Source organism: Hemiscyllium ocellatum, chromosome 19 (assembly GCF_020745735.1).
Source record: "Hemiscyllium ocellatum isolate sHemOce1 chromosome 19, sHemOce1.pat.X.cur, whole genome shotgun sequence".
Lineage (NCBI taxonomy): Eukaryota > Metazoa > Chordata > Chondrichthyes > Orectolobiformes > Hemiscylliidae > Hemiscyllium > Hemiscyllium ocellatum.
The window spans coordinates 29,760,721-29,778,934 of NC_083419.1; the positions used below are offsets into that span (position 1 = coordinate 29,760,721).

At 40.4% G+C, this 18,214-nt stretch overlaps 1 protein-coding gene across 1 annotated transcript in view; it reads right to left on the bottom strand.

Annotated features, from left to right (window-relative positions):
• The window catches only part of kcnd2 (potassium voltage-gated channel, Shal-related subfamily, member 2), a 490,642-nt gene extending 474,071 nt beyond the window's left edge, over nucleotides 1-16,571 (bottom strand). Inside the window, exons 1-2 of the mRNA XM_060839335.1 lie at nucleotides 16,507-16,571; nucleotides 15,009-16,247 (exon numbers count right to left, since the gene is read on the bottom strand). Of these exons, the coding sequence (XP_060695318.1) occupies nucleotides 15,009-16,120 (1,112 nt within the window). The 5' untranslated portion in view covers nucleotides 16,121-16,247; nucleotides 16,507-16,571. The remainder of the gene's footprint in view (nucleotides 1-15,008; nucleotides 16,248-16,506) is intronic.
• Between the last annotated feature and the right edge of the window lie 1,643 nt (nucleotides 16,572-18,214).

The window sequence follows — 18,214 nt, forward strand, 5'->3', positions numbered from 1 at the left end:
ATGTGAGGAATAACATCCACATTGGGGTTAATAGGAATATACAAGTCATTGATAGGACAGCAACATAATTAACTGGCTCAAGCAGGGTGTGCATCACATCAATTGTAAACATTGATTTTGAATAAATACCTACAGTAGAGAAACAGTGTCCCAGTATCCTATCTTTTAATAACTGCAAAAGTTCCAATCTTGGTAAGTCGGACAGCCAAATCACAATTTTCAACTCACAGAAGTTCCGATTATGTCATTTAGAACGGTGCCCTAGTCTATTTTAATTACAACTTTTCTTAGAGAAAGAAAACACTGACACATTCAAAACATGCATATAGAAGCATAAATCTTTGATATCTCAAAGCACTTGCTAACTTTCTGTCACATTATTTTTGACATAAAGGTGACAGTTATTTCCTAACAACTCCTCAATAAGTGGGATATGTTGCAGAACTACAATTCACTCATGAAATGGACTACAAAACTGTCAAAGTGAACACTTTCAAAACCATGCACAACATTTATCTATTAGGTTTTGCCTCATTCCTGAAGAGTAATTGGATTCCTTTCCCATTGACATGTTGGAACCTGAAAATCGGGGCAGATTTTTTGACAGAAATAGTGAATGCCCTTGATGATATTCACTGATGGTTTTCACTTTGGAATGGTGAAATCTTATTTTGATTTTATTGTAAGACAACTCACATTAACTACTTGCAATTTCAATTGGTGGTTTCCAAAGTTGAGCTTCATTTTAGCATTGTGAATAACTACTTGAACTAGTAACACAAAATTACAAAGATAAGCGAGATTTTCACTTATTATAACCCATAATCATGATACTAATATTTTCAGCGTAAGAGCTTGAATTTGGCAGACTCCAAACACATGCATTGACTAAACATTACCATTTATTCAATTCTTAGTGTTATCATTATATAGCCAATACATACTGACAACTCATTTTGCTTCCTAACAAACTATCACAAGATTAGGTGCACTGTTCCAGGACAGTAAAATTTGCTGCTACCAGGAATCAAAGTTATTCTTTTCATTGATTCACTGCTAAAAAAAGGAAGAAATTGATGACTTTGAATGGATTCACATTCTAAGCAAAGCCAGATGCAGTTCAGCATCTGAAACAGAAACATAGTGTATTTAATTACCATAAACCACTAAAAGTAGTGATGATTTATACCTGAATTTTCAATAAGAAACTTGGGTACAGTCAAAATATGAGATAGTACAACATTCTAATAATAAACATGAGTTAATACTAGAGCTCTTCAGCTATCCATTATTAATAATGGCATAGCTTTGGGTTATTTTTAAACACCTACATATAGTGAAACAATAAAACTGAATATTTTAAGTATTCTATCTTGTCTATTTTGAAGAGCTGTTAATAATTTAGCATTTTACCTGTGAGTCTCCCTGTGACTGAATTTTCGTGCCTGCAGAACCTGTGTATTATGTCACGAACAGAATGAGCTAAGAGACAAAATAATATATTTTCTTTTGCTCAACAATTCTGGAGATGTAGATGCAAAGCAGGGAAGACCACTTATTGTTTACACCTTCTTTCTTTAAATTAACAGAGAAAAATATAAATCTATGAATCATCTAAGTCAAAAATGTGCTTAGAACTGCCACGTTTTGCCATCTCTAATTATCAATCTTCAAATACCTATCATTCTGTGGCTAATTAAGCATCCAATATGTTAAGCTATGCACCATTATCAGGCTAGGTAAATTTTCTGAGAAGATCATAATACTTGCTGCTTTATTTTTCATCTCATTTGTTATGAAGTTGAAGGCATGCACTGTACCTTTAGAAGAGACTGAAAGTTGACAAGCACCTGACATGTCACAGAGTGGGCTGAAAATTGAAAGATTTTGGCTTTAACCTAGTTACCAGTTGTTTTCAAAGCAGTTTGAATTTAACCAATTAGATAAAATTATGCCCCAAGATATTAAAACCCAATCAAATTTGAATTTTACTATTTTGACAACATCGAACCAATGAGACGATCTGATGTTTGGGGTAAAAAAAAAGCAGGCATTTGAGAGAGTTAGCCAGAAAGAGCACCACTTGCCATTATTGGACAGATTACCCAAAAACACTCTCTATAAAAGGTACCTTTCTCATATGAAATATCTGTGCAGCAGGAGACTGAAGACGACCCAGTGAGATCTACAAACAGGAAGATTGACACCGGAGATGACAGTCGCTGTCTGGTTTTGAAAATTGAGTTGCTGTAAATTTAATAGGGGTGTTATTGGATCAGTATATTGTTATGGAGTGGGAGGTAGATAACAATCCTTTAAGAGAAAGGAGGCTTAGAGTTGTAAATAGTTGTTGTTTAATGTTCATTTTAGAGCTAAAGAATAAAATTGATTTATTTCTTTAAATTGTGGAATTTAGGTACTTCTCTGTCACTCATCCTTTAACAGACTCCTAGGTGAGTCAAGAGTGTGGTGCTGGAAAAGCACACCAGGTCAAGCGGCATCCGAGAAGTAGGAAAATTGCGTTTCGGGCAAAACACCTTCATCAGTTTCCTGAAGGGCTTTTGCCCAAAACATCGATTTTCCTGACTTGCTATGCTTTTCCAGCACCACACTCTTGACTCTAATCTCCAGCATCTGCAGTACTCACTTTCGCCTAGACTACGAGGCGAGGTGAGCTTTTCTGTGTGTTTGGTTTAATTAGCAGAAAGTTTATCACCGTGTGGTAACAGTTTCGGGACTCAGGTCCGTAATTTGAACAGGTTTAGGCAGATCTGAATAGATTTAGGGTAAAAGATCCCATTAGATTTAAACACTTGCCAATTAATGTCCTAGATTTTAAAATAAAATATAGAGGAGACAATTTGTTTAATCGTGGTTATTTGTGGTTGGTTAAATTAAAAGTGAGAGAAATGGCTCTTAACATTGCTAAAGCAGCTCTGGGTTTTGAAGATTAGTCCCAAATTTAGAAAGAAAAAATCATACTTTTAGAATTAGCAAAGTGGTTAGAATTGGGTTTAACCAAGGACAAAGGTAAAGCTGAAATTGTAAGTGAGTTGCTCAAGCTCTTTGGTATGTTAGAGAAACAGACAAGTGTTGTAGAGTTAGAAAAACTTAAATTACAATTGAGGAAAATGGAGTTAGAAGATAAACAAAGAGAGAGACAGAGAGAAGAAGGAGAAAGGAAAAAGAGAGAGGAAAAAGAAAGAGAAGGTTCTTAGCTAAGCAAACAGACAAAAAAAGAGAGAGAAAATGAGAGAAGTGAAAAAGAAATGGAGAGACAGTTTGAATGTCAGAAGGTGCAAATGAGTCAGTAAAGTCATGTTAACAGGATGAAAATGAAGACAGAAGGTAGTGATATATATAAAATATGTTAAACAACTGCTGCTTTTTGATGAGAAAGATGTCAGGGCCTTCTTTATTTCATTTGAAAAATTGGCTAGGCAGATGGGGTGGTCAGTGGACTTGTGGATAATACTAATTCAGACTAAACTGGTAGGCAGAGTGAATGAGGTATTTGCAGCATTGTCAGATGAGGAAGTCAAGAGATGAAGAATAGGTCAAACAGGCTATTTTGAGTGCTTATGAGTTGGTACCAAAAGTATATAGACAGTGATTCAGAAACATAAAGAAGGTAGCAGGTCAAACTTATGTTGAGTTTGAAAGAATTAAACATTTTAATTTTGATAGATGGATGTGGAGCCTTAAAAAGACCTATGAGGCTCACAGAGAGGGATTATTCTGTTGAAGGAGTTTGAAAACTCACTTCCAGAGATGTGAATTCATGTGAATGAACAGAACGTTCAAGAAGTGAGAAGTGCGGCAGATATGGCAGATAAATACACATTGGTGCATAAAGCAAAGTTTAGCTTCTGCAAAAAATTCATTCTATGAGGGATAGAGATTGGAAGAAGGGCAGATTCCACACTACGAAACAAAGAGTAGAGAACACTGGTAATTGTTTACCACAGGAAAAAAAGGTGTTTTCACTGGCAGAAAGTGGGACACGTAAAGTCACAGTGCTGGTCGTTAAAAAAAAGGCTCTGTGGGAAAGGATCTGGTAAAAGAAGCTAAGCCAGCGGCATTAGTGAAGGTAGTAAAGAAAACCCCAAGAAAAGTCGAAGAGCTGCAGCAAAGTGCACAGTCGAGGCAGGGGCTGGATATGGAGTTAGTGCCTGATTTCTATAAAGACTTCGTCTCTGTGGATCAAGTTTACTCAGAATGAACAGGGGGAGAAAGGAAATAAGTTATAATTTTGAGAGATACAGGATCTAACCAGTCTCTAATAGTTTGAGATGAACGTATTGGCACTCTTTCTGACCTGTTAACTGAGAGAGTAGTAATTTGTGGGACAGATGGATTGAAATTTAGTGTTCCCCTATGGAAGATCAGGTTGGAGTGCCAAATCAAGACTGGAGAAGTAACACTGGAAGTGATTGACAGAGTGTCACTTCCAGGAATACAGTTTGTTCTTGGGAATGATTTAGCAGAGCCAAGGTGAGAGTGACACCCATTGATGTGGAGAAGCCAGAGGAAGACTAGGGAACTGAGGAATTAAAAAATACCCTGGAATGTTTCCCATCTGTGTAGTAACAATATTCCACTATCATAAGTCACAGCATGAAGCAAAAGCTAAACAAAAAGATGAAGGAGTAGAGGTTCAGTTAGCAGCCACCCTGTTTGATGTAATGGTGCAGGAAAAATCTGAAAAGGCAGAGGGTCAGACTGAAATGTTTAGTCCTGAAAGGCTAATGGACTTACAACAGAAAAATGAGGCAATAAATGATATATATGTTGATGCATACTCAGAAAAGGAGTCGGAGAATATTCCTGAAGGTTATTATCTTAAACAAATAAGTCTAAAACAAAAATCGAGACCAGGGCAGGTTAGTACAGAGGAGAAATTGGCAGAAGTGCACCAGATTGTGTTGCCACTTGCATACAGACAGGAAGTGTTATGGGTAGCACATGAACTACCAGTAGGAGTACCTAGGTGTACGGAAGACTCAGGCTCAGTACAAAAAAAGTTCTATTGGCCTGAACTGCACAAGGATGTGGTTAATTTTTGCCGTACATGTCATACATACCAAATGGTAGGTAAAACATGGACAGTAATAAAACCAGCACCTTTTTTGGCAGTTCTCACATATGAAGAACCTTTCACGCGGGTTATGACTGATTGTGTAGCTCCCCTCCCAAGAACTAGAAGTGGGACCACTACATGCTAACCATAATGAATGTGTCTACCAGATTCCGATAGGCAATTCCATTACAGAGTATTAAGATCAAATAGGGTGTTAGAGGAGTTAGTAGCTTTCTAGGGTACCCAGAGAGATTCAGTCAGACCAAGGGTCTAATTTTACTGTTAAGCTGTTTAAGGAAGTTGTGGATAGCTTTAAATCCAGCGCATATCATCCTGAATCACAGGGAGCTTTAGAAAGGTGGCATCCGACCCCAAAAACCAAGTTAACAGCATACTGTCAGGATTATCCGAATGATTAAGTTAAAGGAATCCCATTCATATTGTTTGCCATTAGAGATGCCCCAAGTGAATGTACTCAGTTTACTCTATTTGAGTTAATATTCAGGCCCTTTGAAATTGATTAAAGAGAAATTGACAGGACCAAAGTCGGAGGTCTCACACTTGGATAATGTTTGGAGGTGAGGGAGATATTAAATTGGGTAGGTGAGTTAGCTAAACAGCACTTAAAAAGGGCACAGAATAGAATGAAGCAGGTGGCAGACAAAAACTCTGAAATTCAGATGTTTTCCTGTGGGGATGAAGTATTAGTATTGTTACCAGTGACAGGAGATCCCTTCAAAGCCAGGTTTAGTGGTCCCTATCAAATTGAGAAAAGGTTGAATCAGGTAAATTATCTGGTAAAGATGCCAGATAAACAAAAAATTGTATTGCGTATGTCATGTGAATATGTCGAAACCTTCTTATAACAGAAAGAAAGAAATGGAGAAACAGGTGTTAGTTACTGCCCTGCAGAGTGAGGAATCAAATCCAGACGTCATTTGAAGCACCTCAAACTACATTAAACAATGAGGAGGTTCTTGAAGAATGGGATACATTAGTAGACTATCTGTGTCAGGAGGTACGTTTATAGGTTTATTTTAGCAATATGATGACATATACAGGAATAAGATGAGGAGGGAGACATTGGGAATACTGTTCCAATAAAACAACACCCCTACAGGCTTAATGCTTTCAAAGCCACACAGGTCCAGAAGGAAGTGGAGGCCATGCTCAACGAACATATCATCGAGCTGAGTTAGAGCGAGTAGAGTTCGCTGATTGTGTTAGTTCCCAAACCTGATGGGACTCAATGACTTTGTGTGGACTATTGGAAAGTCCATACCATAACAAAATCAGACTCATATCTAATGTCAAGATCAGAGGACTGTATAGAGAAAGTTGCACAAGCCAGTTATATCACAAAGTTGGACTTACTGCGTGGTTATTGGCAGATATCTTTATCAGGGAAAGCAAAAGAAATTTTTGCATTTGTAACCCCAAATGGGCTATATCAGTTCAAAGTGATGTCCTTTGGAATGAAGAACAGACCAGTCACATTCCAAAGAGTCATGAACAGAGTTGTGGCTGGCTTAACAAACTGTGTAGTCTATCTGACGATGTAGTGATCCTAATGAGTCCTGAGAAATCACATGATACAGTTGGCAGAGCTCTTTGAATGATTAAGAGAAGCAAAAATGGTAATAAACTTAAGGAAAACAGAATTCACAAAGGCAGAGGTGACATTCTTGGGACATAACATCGGTCATAGAAGGTTGACCCCAAGGAATGCAAAGACGAAGGCCATGAAGGAATGTCCACAACCAACCTCCATGAAAGAGGTGCTTCGATTTTTGGAACTAAGTGGATTTTAATGGATGTTTGTTCCAAACTTCAACAGCATAGTGGCATTGTTAATAGATTTGCTGAAGAAGAACACAAAATTTCAGTGGACAGAACAATAGCAGGAGGCATTTGACAATTTAAAAAAGCAGTATTGACCACTGCACCAGTTTTAGGTACACCAACACTTTTTGAAACCTTTCAAAGTTGCAATCAATGCTAGTGACATAGGAATTGTAGCTGTACTGCTACAGGAAAATGATGATGGAATTGAACTGCCAGTTGGTTACTGTTCAAAGAATCTGAACATTCATCAGGGAAAATACTCTATGAACGAAAAGGAATTACTGAGTTTGCTACTGGCCTTACAACATCTTAATGTTTATGTCACAAACAACATGTCGGAGACAGTTGTGTACACTGATCACAATCCTCTTACATTCTTGGAAAACTTTAAAATCAAGAATATGAGACTATTTCGTTGGAGTCTTATGTTACAGACTTTTAATTTACAAATCGTACATGCTGCAGGTAGTAAAAATGTGATAGTAGGTGCCTTATCGCGGATTCATCAGATAAAGTATAGATAAGTTTGACCAGATACCAATGTTATACATATATGTGTGCAGAAGTTAATAATGAACTTAGATTAATCTCCTGTGTATTTCATGGTAATAGAGTTAAGAATTACAATAAAAAATGAAACTATATTTTCATTATGATGGTTCATGTTTTTGATGAGAGGGGGTGTGTTATGAAGTTGAAGGCATGTACTGTACCTCTAAGAGAGAGTGAAAGCTGACAAGCACCTGTCATGTCACAGTGTGTGCTAGAAAATTGAAAGTTGTAACATTTTGACTTTAACCTAGATACCAGTTGTTTTCACAGCAGTTTGAATTTAACCAATCAGTTTAAATTATGCCCGAAGATACTAAAACCCAAGCAAAGTTGAATTTTACTGTTTTGACAACACCAAACCAATGAGATGATACGATGTTTGGGGTATAAAAAGTAGACATTTTGGACAGTTAGCCAGAAAGAACACCACCTGCCAATGTCAGACAGACTGCCCGAAAACACTCTCTACAAAAGGTACCTTTCTCATCTGAATAATCTGTGCTGCAGAAGACCGAAGACGACCGAGAAGATCTACAAACAGAGAAGATCAACAGCCACTGTCTGATTTTGAAAATGTAACTGCTGTATATTGTTATAGAGTGGGAGGTAGATAACAAACCTTTAAGAGAAAGGGGGCTTAGAGTTGTAAATAGTTGTTGTTTAATGTTCATTTTAGAGCTAAAGAATAAAATTGTTTTTTTTCTTTCAATAGTGGAATTAAGATAGTTTTCTGTCACTCATAGGTTAACAGATTATGAGGGGAGGTGAGCTTTTCTGTATGTTTGGTTTAACTAGCAGAAGCATTTACTGCCATGTTGTAACACATTGCATTCGAGAAAATTATGTATGAAATGTATAAAAATACACATAAATTTCCAAAATCATTTTGTATGTCTGGAATACTCTATTAAAGCAATTATTCTGGAGACGTGCACTTTGGCACAATTATAAGTTGACCATAGTCCATGAAAATAGGCCAGGTTTCCCAAGTTTGAACACTATTCAGTGACACTGCTGGAAAATATACATTCAATATGGTAGGAACTGACTCAACCATGCAAATCTCATGGGAAATTGCCATCCAACTTGTAGACATGGATTCTACAGCACTGTCACTCATGTACTGAAACATGAGCTCGGATTACGTAAGAATTAGGAGCAGAGTAGTCCATTTATCTCCTCCAACCTGTTCCCCAATACAGTAGGGTCATGGATGACCTTTGATCTCAGTTAAGTTTTCCTGCCCTTATCCACATCCCTTGATTCTCTTAGTTTCCATAGATCAGACAATGTCTAATTTCCCTCTATTCAACATCTAAGCTACACAGCTTTCTCACTGCACAGAATTTCAAAGGTTCTCAATTATGTGAACAAAGAAGTGTCACCTCATCATAGTCCTAATCCATTTTTAAGCTTCAGTAACTACCAGTTCCAGACTTTCCAGCTATGGTAAATATTGTGTCCATTTTACCATCACGTAGTCCTTAAGAATTATGCATGTTTCAATGATATAATCTGTCTTTCCTTTAAACTCCCAGGAGGACCAGTTCCACCACAGAACACACCAGATGGCCTCCTTCTTTAGAGACTGCAATTTCCCTTCCCACGTGGTTAAAGATGTCCTCCAATGCATCTCGTCCACATCCCGCACCTCTGTCCTCAGAACCCACCCCTCCAACCGTAACAAGGATAGAATCCCCTCCCCCGGTGCTCACCTTCCACCCTACCAACCTTCCCATAAACCAAATCATCCTACGACATTTCTGTCACCTCCAAACGGACCCCATCACCAGGGATATATTTCTCTCCCCACCCCTTCCACAAAGACTGCTCCCTCCGTGACTACCTGGTCAGGTCCACTCCCCGCAACAACCCACCCTCCTGTCCTGGCACCTTCCCCTGCCACCGCAGGAATTGCAAAACTTGCGCCCACACCTCCTCCCTTACCTCCATCCAGGGCCCCAAAGGTGCCTTCCACATCCATCAAAATTTTACCTGCACATCCACCAATATAATTTATTCTATCCATTGCTCCCAATGCGGTCTTCTCTACATTGGGGAGACTGGATGCCTCCGAGCAGAGCGCTTTAGGGAACATCTCTGGGACACCCGTACTAATCAACCACAACGCCCTGTGGCCCAACATTTCAACTCCCCCTCCCACTCAGCCAAGGACATGGAGGTCCTGGGCCTCCTTCACCACCATTCCCTCACCACCCGACGCCTGGAGGAAGAACGCCTCATCTTCCGCCATGGAACACTTCAACCCAGGGCATCAATGTGACTTGATCAGTTTTCTCATTTCCCCTTCCCCCACCTCACCCCAGTTCCAAACCTCCAGCTCAGCACTGACCCCATGACTTGTCCTACTTGCCTATCTTCCTTCCCACCTATCACTCCACCCTCCTCTCTGACCTATCATCTTCATTCCACCTCCATTCACCCAATCTACTCTTTGCTACCTTCTCCCACCCTCCTCCCTGACCTATCACCTCCATCCCCATTTCCACTCACCTACTGTACTCTATGCTATTTTCTTCCCACCCCAGCCTCCTCTCATATATCTCTCCACCCTTCAGGCACTCTGCCTTTATTCCTGATGAAGGGCTTTTGCCCAAAACATCGATTTTCCTGCTCCTCGGACCGCGTGAACTGCTGTGTTTTTCCAGCACCACTCTAATCCAGAATCATTCCTCATGGGTTAATCCCCTCATCTTGATAGTCAACCTCATGACATTTGTTGAAATCTCTCCCAGAAAAACTTGTCCCACCTTAGGTAAGGAGATCAAAACTGTAAAATTCACTGAAGGTGTGGTCTCACCATAGCCCTACAAAGTTTCAATAAGACTTTTCAAAGTTGTCTCTTTGTGACATGGGTAGATAGATTTTTGATGAACAAGAATGCTCAACAAGAGTAGGCAGGTGTGAGGAGTTGAGACATTTAGATCCCCTACTATTTTACTAAATGGCAGAGTTGGCTCCAGGGTTTTCTTTTGCTTATGATAAGCATGTTCGTATACTCAAAACTATTTGTAATTAAGGGCAACACACCATTTGCTTTCCTAAATAGTTGCTACACCTCAATGTCAACATTTGGTTGCAAGGACACTCAGATCCCTATAAGTGCAATATCATCCAGTTTTTCAACATTTAAAAAATGTATTGCTTTTCTACTTAACTGAAAAATAAAATCACTTTATTGAAATGTGTTTTTAAAAAAAATTCAAACACACTACATCTGCTGTTTCTCCTTTATCTGCCATCAATTACAAATAATACACTTGTTAAACATTTCAATCAAGTCATAGTTATAAATGTTACATATTGTTATAAGTGTATATGTCTTGTTACCACATTCCTAACACAGGTACACAATCCTTTTTTAGAAACGCTCAGGACCAGCTGGTTTTCGGAATTCAGAACTTTTCGGATTTCGGAATAAGTGACAGTTCAACAGTGAAATGTTTAAAAGTCTTACCGAACAGAAGACACTCAGTGCCATGAAACAGAATTGAGACCTGCCAGTGCTGGGCCACACAGCCCCCCCCCACACACACACACACATACACGCACACGTCGCACCTGAGTGACATGCACCGAGTGGGTATGGAGTCGGGTTAACTGTTTGCATGCCACACAACCTTGTTACCGAGATTAAAAACTTCACAAAAAATCCTTCAGATTTTGGAGCTTTTTGGATTTCGGGATTTCAGATAAAGGGTTGTCTACCTGTAATAGATTTAAGAACTGTTCCTTCTACTAATATTAGGCTGACTGTCCTCTAGTTCCTGTCTTCTCTCTCCGTTTGTGAATAGCAAAGATTTATTTGCTATTGGCAAGGACAGATTTGGTAAAGACAAATCAGGTATAACTAACTTGACTGAGACTTTTAATGAAATAACATAAAAGATGAAAGCCCATGGAATAAAAGGGATAGTGGTACGACAGGTATAAGTTTAGATCAGAGTGGTGCTGGAAAAGCACAGGTCAGGCAGGATCCGAGGAGCAGGAAAATCAATGTTTCGGGCAAAAGTCTTTGCCCGAAACGTCGATTTTCCTGCTCCTTGGATGCTGCCTGACCTGCTGTGCTTTTCCATCATCACTCTGATCTAAACTCTGGTTTCCAGCATCTGCAGTACTCACTTTTGCCTAGTAGGAGAGATATAAAGCTGGTGAAGTGACAGGAAACAAAGTAGTGATGAAGAGTAATAGGAAGGCATTGGAGGAAGGTGTGTAATGAAGTTCCCCAGGACTTTGTACCAGAACCATTGTTTTTTTAATAATAGAAATGTACTCTGCAAATGTGGGTGTGCAGAGCACCATTTCAAAACGTGAAGATGACACGAAGCTTGGAAATACTGTAAACTGCAAGAAGGAATTTTAGACTTCAATAGGATATAGAGAGACTAACAATATGGTTGGACCGATGGTAGATGAAATTTACTAGAGAGAAGTGTGAAGTGACACATTTTTGTAAAGGAACAAGGGAAGGCAATATAAAACAGAAGCACAGTTTGAAAGGGAGCACTAGATCAGAAACATTTGAGGATACATGTGCACAAATCATTGAGATGAGGAACATGATAAAAAAACATAAGGGATCCTGGACTTCATAAACTGAGGCATAGAGTACAAAAGAAATGAATTTATGGTAAATGTTCATAAAATGCTAGTTCAGCTTTAACTGGAGGACTGTGTCCAAATCTGGGCAATGCAGTTTAGGAAGATTGTGATGGATTCAGAAAAAGTGCAGAAAAGTCTGAGAGAACAATTCCAGGGACTAGTGACTTCAGTTACATAGATCGATTGAGAATCTAGGGTTGTTCTCCTTAAAGGGAAGGGAAGAGAAGAGAAGAGAGAAAGAGCAGAAAGAAAATTTGATAAAATTGCTCAAAGTTATAAACAGTCTTGACAGGAGGTAGAAAGGAACTGCTCCCACTGGCAGAAGTGTTAATAAATAGAGAGCACAAAGCTAAGGTGCTTAGCAAAAAAATCAACAGTGGCATAAGGAGTATTTTTTAATATGTAGCAGGTGGTTAAGTTTAATGACACTACCTTAGAACGTGTAGAGTCAGATGCAATCAACTCTTCAGATTTAATCAAGCCAAAGGAAAATACTTCAGGGCTATTAGTCAAGATGAGGGAGTGGTCAGCAACCAAAGAGCAAGCACTGAGTGACAGGTCAATTGGCATCTTTATGTTCTGTAACCATTCTATGATCCTATAAATTCTAATGTTTCCATTTCCCCTTTTTTTTGCCTTTAACGGACCCATGTTTACTCTCATCTGGTCCTTTTTAAACACCAGAAAAAAAACACTTATGATATGCATGTGTATTTTTATATATATATATATATATAAAAATATATATTTGTGGTCAACCATACAAAATTCAGTACAACAAACATAACATGCATACATTATGCGTTTCGTATTAAGTAATAATACTACCTCTACCACCTCTGAAAAATGCTAATGACTTTAATGAATAAGATTTTAAAATCATTTTGATTAGATAACTTCATTGAAAAATTCACTTTTTAATGCTTACCAATGGTTTCACAGTCAAGTCTGCTATGGAATTTATCTTCAAAATCTAATCAGGTCTACCCTCACACACTTAGGTACTTAGCATCCAGTATTCTGTTGGATGTGCCATCTACTAAAGTCAGGTTTTCGGTTTCCCATAGCATAACAGCACACTCATTTCAATCAAAACATACGCATATTTGATCTAAACTGCAGTCTATTTAGTAAACTTGCTACTGTTGTTTTTAAATGTTATAACTGCACAAGTACTTTGTTTACAAAACAGAAATCAAGTTTATAACTATTGTTAGCAAACAGGTTTAATGCAATATGTGCACTGAACTACAGTGGAATCTCATTTATCTGCAGCAAACTAGTGTGGAATCTCATTTAGTTGCACTCCAATTGTCGCCTGTCCTAATTATCACTAGAATCTTTGCAGCAAAGTTTGTGTAAGACATCACCTCAGTGCCAGGCCTATTAACACCTGTCTCTTCCAGTCTGCATAAATTAATTTCACAGCCCGAGAATCAGAAAATGCAATGTGGGAACATTAAAGAGAATAACTGAGAAGTGCTTGAAAATGTATGGTCACATTTGAAGAGGAAAATAAAGAAATGTGGTGTTTGGAGCATGGAAAAGGACTGCCAAGAAGGAGAAAAAGGAGAACGGCTGCCAAGTGAAAAGATGTGATGGCAATAAACTTAAATGTAATGGGATTAGAACAACAAAAGGTGAATGAAAATGAAAAAGAGGTCAGGAGGAGATAGAATCCCTACAGTGTGGAAGCAGGCTATTCTGCTCATCAGGTCCACACCAACACTCCAAAGAGTGGCCCACCTAGATCCACTCCATTCCTGTAACCCTGCATTTCCCATGGCTAATCCACCTAGCCTGCACATCCTTTGACATGATGGGCAACCTTTGGATTGAAGGAGGAAACCAAAGCACTTGGAGGAAACACAGACATAGGGAGGATGCGCAAATTCCAAACAGACAGTTGCCCAAGGCTGGAATTAAATCCGGGTCCCTGGTGCTGTGAGGCAGCAGTGCTAACCATTAAGCCACCATCCTGCTCTGGAGATGGAGAAGGAAGATCAACCAGCATTGTAGTATTTGTAAGCAAAATGGGAAAGGCCATATATTATATCGTATTATCCTCATTCGCATGGCCATGTTTTTGCTAGTCATGCTGGATCAAAATGTCTGATTCTCATTGTCCACTTAGGAAGACAGCTATCTTATTCTAAACAGAGGCACCATTGTATGGATTAACTGGCACAGCGTTCTCATGTTTTACAGACATCAACATTTGTTGAGTTCAAAGTGTACAACATTACTTCTTTAAAACAAAACTGGTTTTAATTTTATAAAGCAACATACCAAAAGTGCTGCGCTCTCTCACACCTTTCCTTACCAATTGAGTTTCAAACTTGGTGGTAACACAGTGCTGTGGAGTTGAATAATTTAAGTCATCTCTAAAGAACCACTTAAAAGTTATTATAATGATTACACTGCAGCACTAGACTATGAACATAGATGAATTCTGCAGAGAAACCGCGTGTGTTGAGGGGTAGAGCAGGAGGTCAAGATCCCATGTTTCCAAGATTACATCAAGCAACCAGAGTAACAATCAAAGGCTGTGTTTGCTGGTAGATTTCTTCACTTTGTGGCCACACAGATAAAGATTCTTCATTGCTAGCCAATAACTAGAATAGTGCATGTGATTAATTTCACACCTTCTCGATAATGGTTCCCAATGCAAGGACACAGGCTGGCCCAAGACTGGCCTTTACCACCAAAAGATGGTCTCCAAACACAATTCACAGGACAACCCAGAGTGACTTGACAACCTCTTCTAGCAGTGCCAACCACTCAATAACCGGTGACATCCATGCCTCCTCCAGCTCCACCGCCTGCCCCCACCCACCAACAAATTAAAAGCAACAGGAGAGGGACTGGGGAACAAAGTAAGAAACGAGTGGCCTCGAGAGGCACTTACCCCAGGGTGGTCATGGTGACGATGGTGTACCAGAAGGCTGCCGGGATGCTGGTGAACTTGGTGGCAGAGGAGCCCTTCTCGGCGTAGAACATGACGGTGGCGAAGATGATGATGGCCATGGTGAGGGAGAAGAGGAGGAAGCCGAGCTCCGAGGCGCAGCTCTTGAGGGTGTAGCCCAGGATGCGCAGGCCCTGCGAGTGGCGGGAGAACTTGAATATCCTGAAGACGCGGAAGACACGCAGGGTGACGAAGGCGCCGCTGACATCCTCGTTGTCGGTCATGACCAGGCCGATGTAGTACGGCATGATGGCGACCACGTCGATGATACTCATGACGCTGCGCACGAAGCGGTAACGGCTGGGGGCCGCCACGAGGCGGAGCAGGTACTCGACCGTGAAGATCATGACGCACGCTGTATCCAGGCAGAAGAAGGCCAGGGCGTAGCGCTCGCCGCACGGCAACTCCTTCACACTGCCCGGCAGCGAGCCGCACGGCACCGTCTCCACCACGTTGGCCATCACCGACACCGCGATGAAGAAGCCCGTCACGTAGTAGAAGACGAGCGCCAGGGTGCTGGTGTGGGGGTTCTCGAAAGCCCGCCACACCTTCTGGCGCGCGGTCATGGACGGCAGCCGGTTCTCGCTGCTGATGTCATCCTCGGCGTCGTCCATGATCCGCTCGATGTTTTCCCGCTTTCGGTCCTTGTACTCCTCGTAGCAGCAGTCGCCGATGATCTCCGGGATGATGCCGAAGAAGGAGAGCTCCTCGTCGTACGCCGAGATGCACTCGTGCCTCGGGTAGTGCAGCTTGCCGGTCCGGTAAAAATTCAGGATGCTCCTGAAGATGTCAGGGTCCCGGTCGAAGAAATACTCGCGGATCTCCTCGTTGTAGAAGAAGTCCTTCTCCGAACTGCCGAGCAGGGTGTCCGGGTACCTCTCCAAAGTGCTCCTCCACGTCTGGAAGCGCCTGCCGCTGACATTCAGGATGACCAGCCCGTCCTGGGGCCGCTTCCTCTCGCTGGGGGCGGCGGGCATGGGCTGGCTGGCCACCGGCATCCATCCGATAGCGGCCGCCCGGGCAAAGGGGAGCCAGGCGGCTACTCCCGCTGCCATCGCTCCCGACAATTAGCCGCCTGCCCGGGAACGGTGGCACAAATACACACACACACACACAGACACAGAGAGAGATACAGGTCGCTTGCCCAATTCAGAACCACGCTTGATGCCGCACGCCTGACATCTGGAAAGATAAAGGAGGAAAACCCAATGTAATTTTTGCAGTCGTGTGAAATAAAACAAAAACTCCCAGTGGCAAACCATTGCCCGGGCTCAGAATATTTATTTTGCAGAATTCCCCATTCACACACATACACACACACATTTTAACCCGTGCCGTCTTATTATTGCAGTTGTGCTTCTACACAGGCATCAACTTCGCAGGCAAAACTGAAATTTACCAGGTGTTATCAAAAGAACATTTTAACCGTTTGTTGTCCTACCTCTGTGAAGAGTCGGCCACTTGTCTGAGGCATGAAGGTTTCAGTGCTGTATCGTTTCAATCCACTCTACGTTAATGGATGTATATTATGGATAGAAAATGCGAAGAACCTGTACCGGAGCCGTGACAGGAGAATCCCTCAAATAGAGCTTTTCAGTCCACCAGCAACAAGTTCAGGAAACGTAATCACGCTCGACGATCCAGTAGGCGATACGAGACCTCCACATATTCCACTTCTCCACTCTTTGCGTTACAGTAGCTCCAAAAGAAGGCGAGATGGTTTGCATATACATTTATGTACAGAATATAAGGAGCCACTCGCAAGACTGAGGGCGCAGTTGAACTTCCCTGCTCTGAGATCGTGTGGGTGGTTCATAACCATCAGCTATTGTGTTCAATGTACAATCAAGACCTGCAGTCTTTTTTTAGGATACACAGATTAGATTGTATTGGATATGACATTGGAGACAGAACTTGTTTAAAATAATACTCCTTGCTGAAACTGGAATGAGCAGAAATTTTAACCACAAAAAAAAATTGACCAGAGTTCATTATAATCTCCAGTGCCCGCCGTTTAAAGTAAGTGTTGTGGTCCTTTGCCGACGAATCGTTGTCTGTACCATTTACGAACAACTAAGGCAGAGACGATTGTGGGAGAACGCTTCAGTCACTCGCAAGACGCGTTTCAGCTTTCTCAGTTTATCAGAGTAGTCAATTCTGTTTCCCCTGCTACAAGCCCACGGCAAACGGTTCCACCTATAGAGGGCGATAAAATTCAGGTTAGAGGCTGATCTGTTTGAGGATAGCAAACATAATCAAAACTGCTGCATGTAACAAATTCAGGAGATCATTAAAGAGGTTGGTGAGGCCTTAACATTATACTATATTTTTCAACATTGAGCTGATAATTTCACAAACACGTCAAGATTTCCATGAATTTAATGAGGAAATGCCTTTGTGATTATGGATGAAATCACTTCAGTGAGAGATAACCAAGTTTATTGGTAGAATTAATAAAGAAGATAATTTAAAACTAGTGGAGGGTACGTACAGGTTGCCTTGTAGCAGCTATGAAATGTAGATTATATAACAGCAGAGACTAGGCAAACATAGCAAAATCTTTTAACTAACACATTGATTACAAAAAGCACACCACAATGGTAATGATTTTTTAAAATGTGTGTTGGATAAGTTTCCTCACTTTAGATTTAGCAATGAGTAACCAGTCATTTTTAGTTAATACATGTGTAAACATTTTATCGAATGTAGATCATGATGTGATTTTGTTCAATATAATGATAAAGACAAAACAGCTCATCAGTTTCTAGATTTTAAATTATGCTGACTTCAATGCAATAAGAAAAGCTGTCCTCAGTGAACTTGGCAAATCTTTTAGTAGCAAACATGATGTAAAATCTGTTGGAGGTGCTTAAAAACTAATTTGTGATATCGAACCAATTTAGAACTCTCGAAGAGGAACCACCCTGAGGGACAAAAAAGACAAAGACAAAAAATGAAACAAGAAAAAGCATATGAAAATGCAAAGCATATACAAATCTTGGCAAATGTGAATGAAAGACAGAATATAGAAACATTACAAAAGGTATGAAAATAAACTTACAAGGAATATCAAGGTCAACTCAAAACATTTCATCAGACTTAGAAGATACCTGGGGTTGTGAGATAAACTGCTAACAGTAAAACAAAAA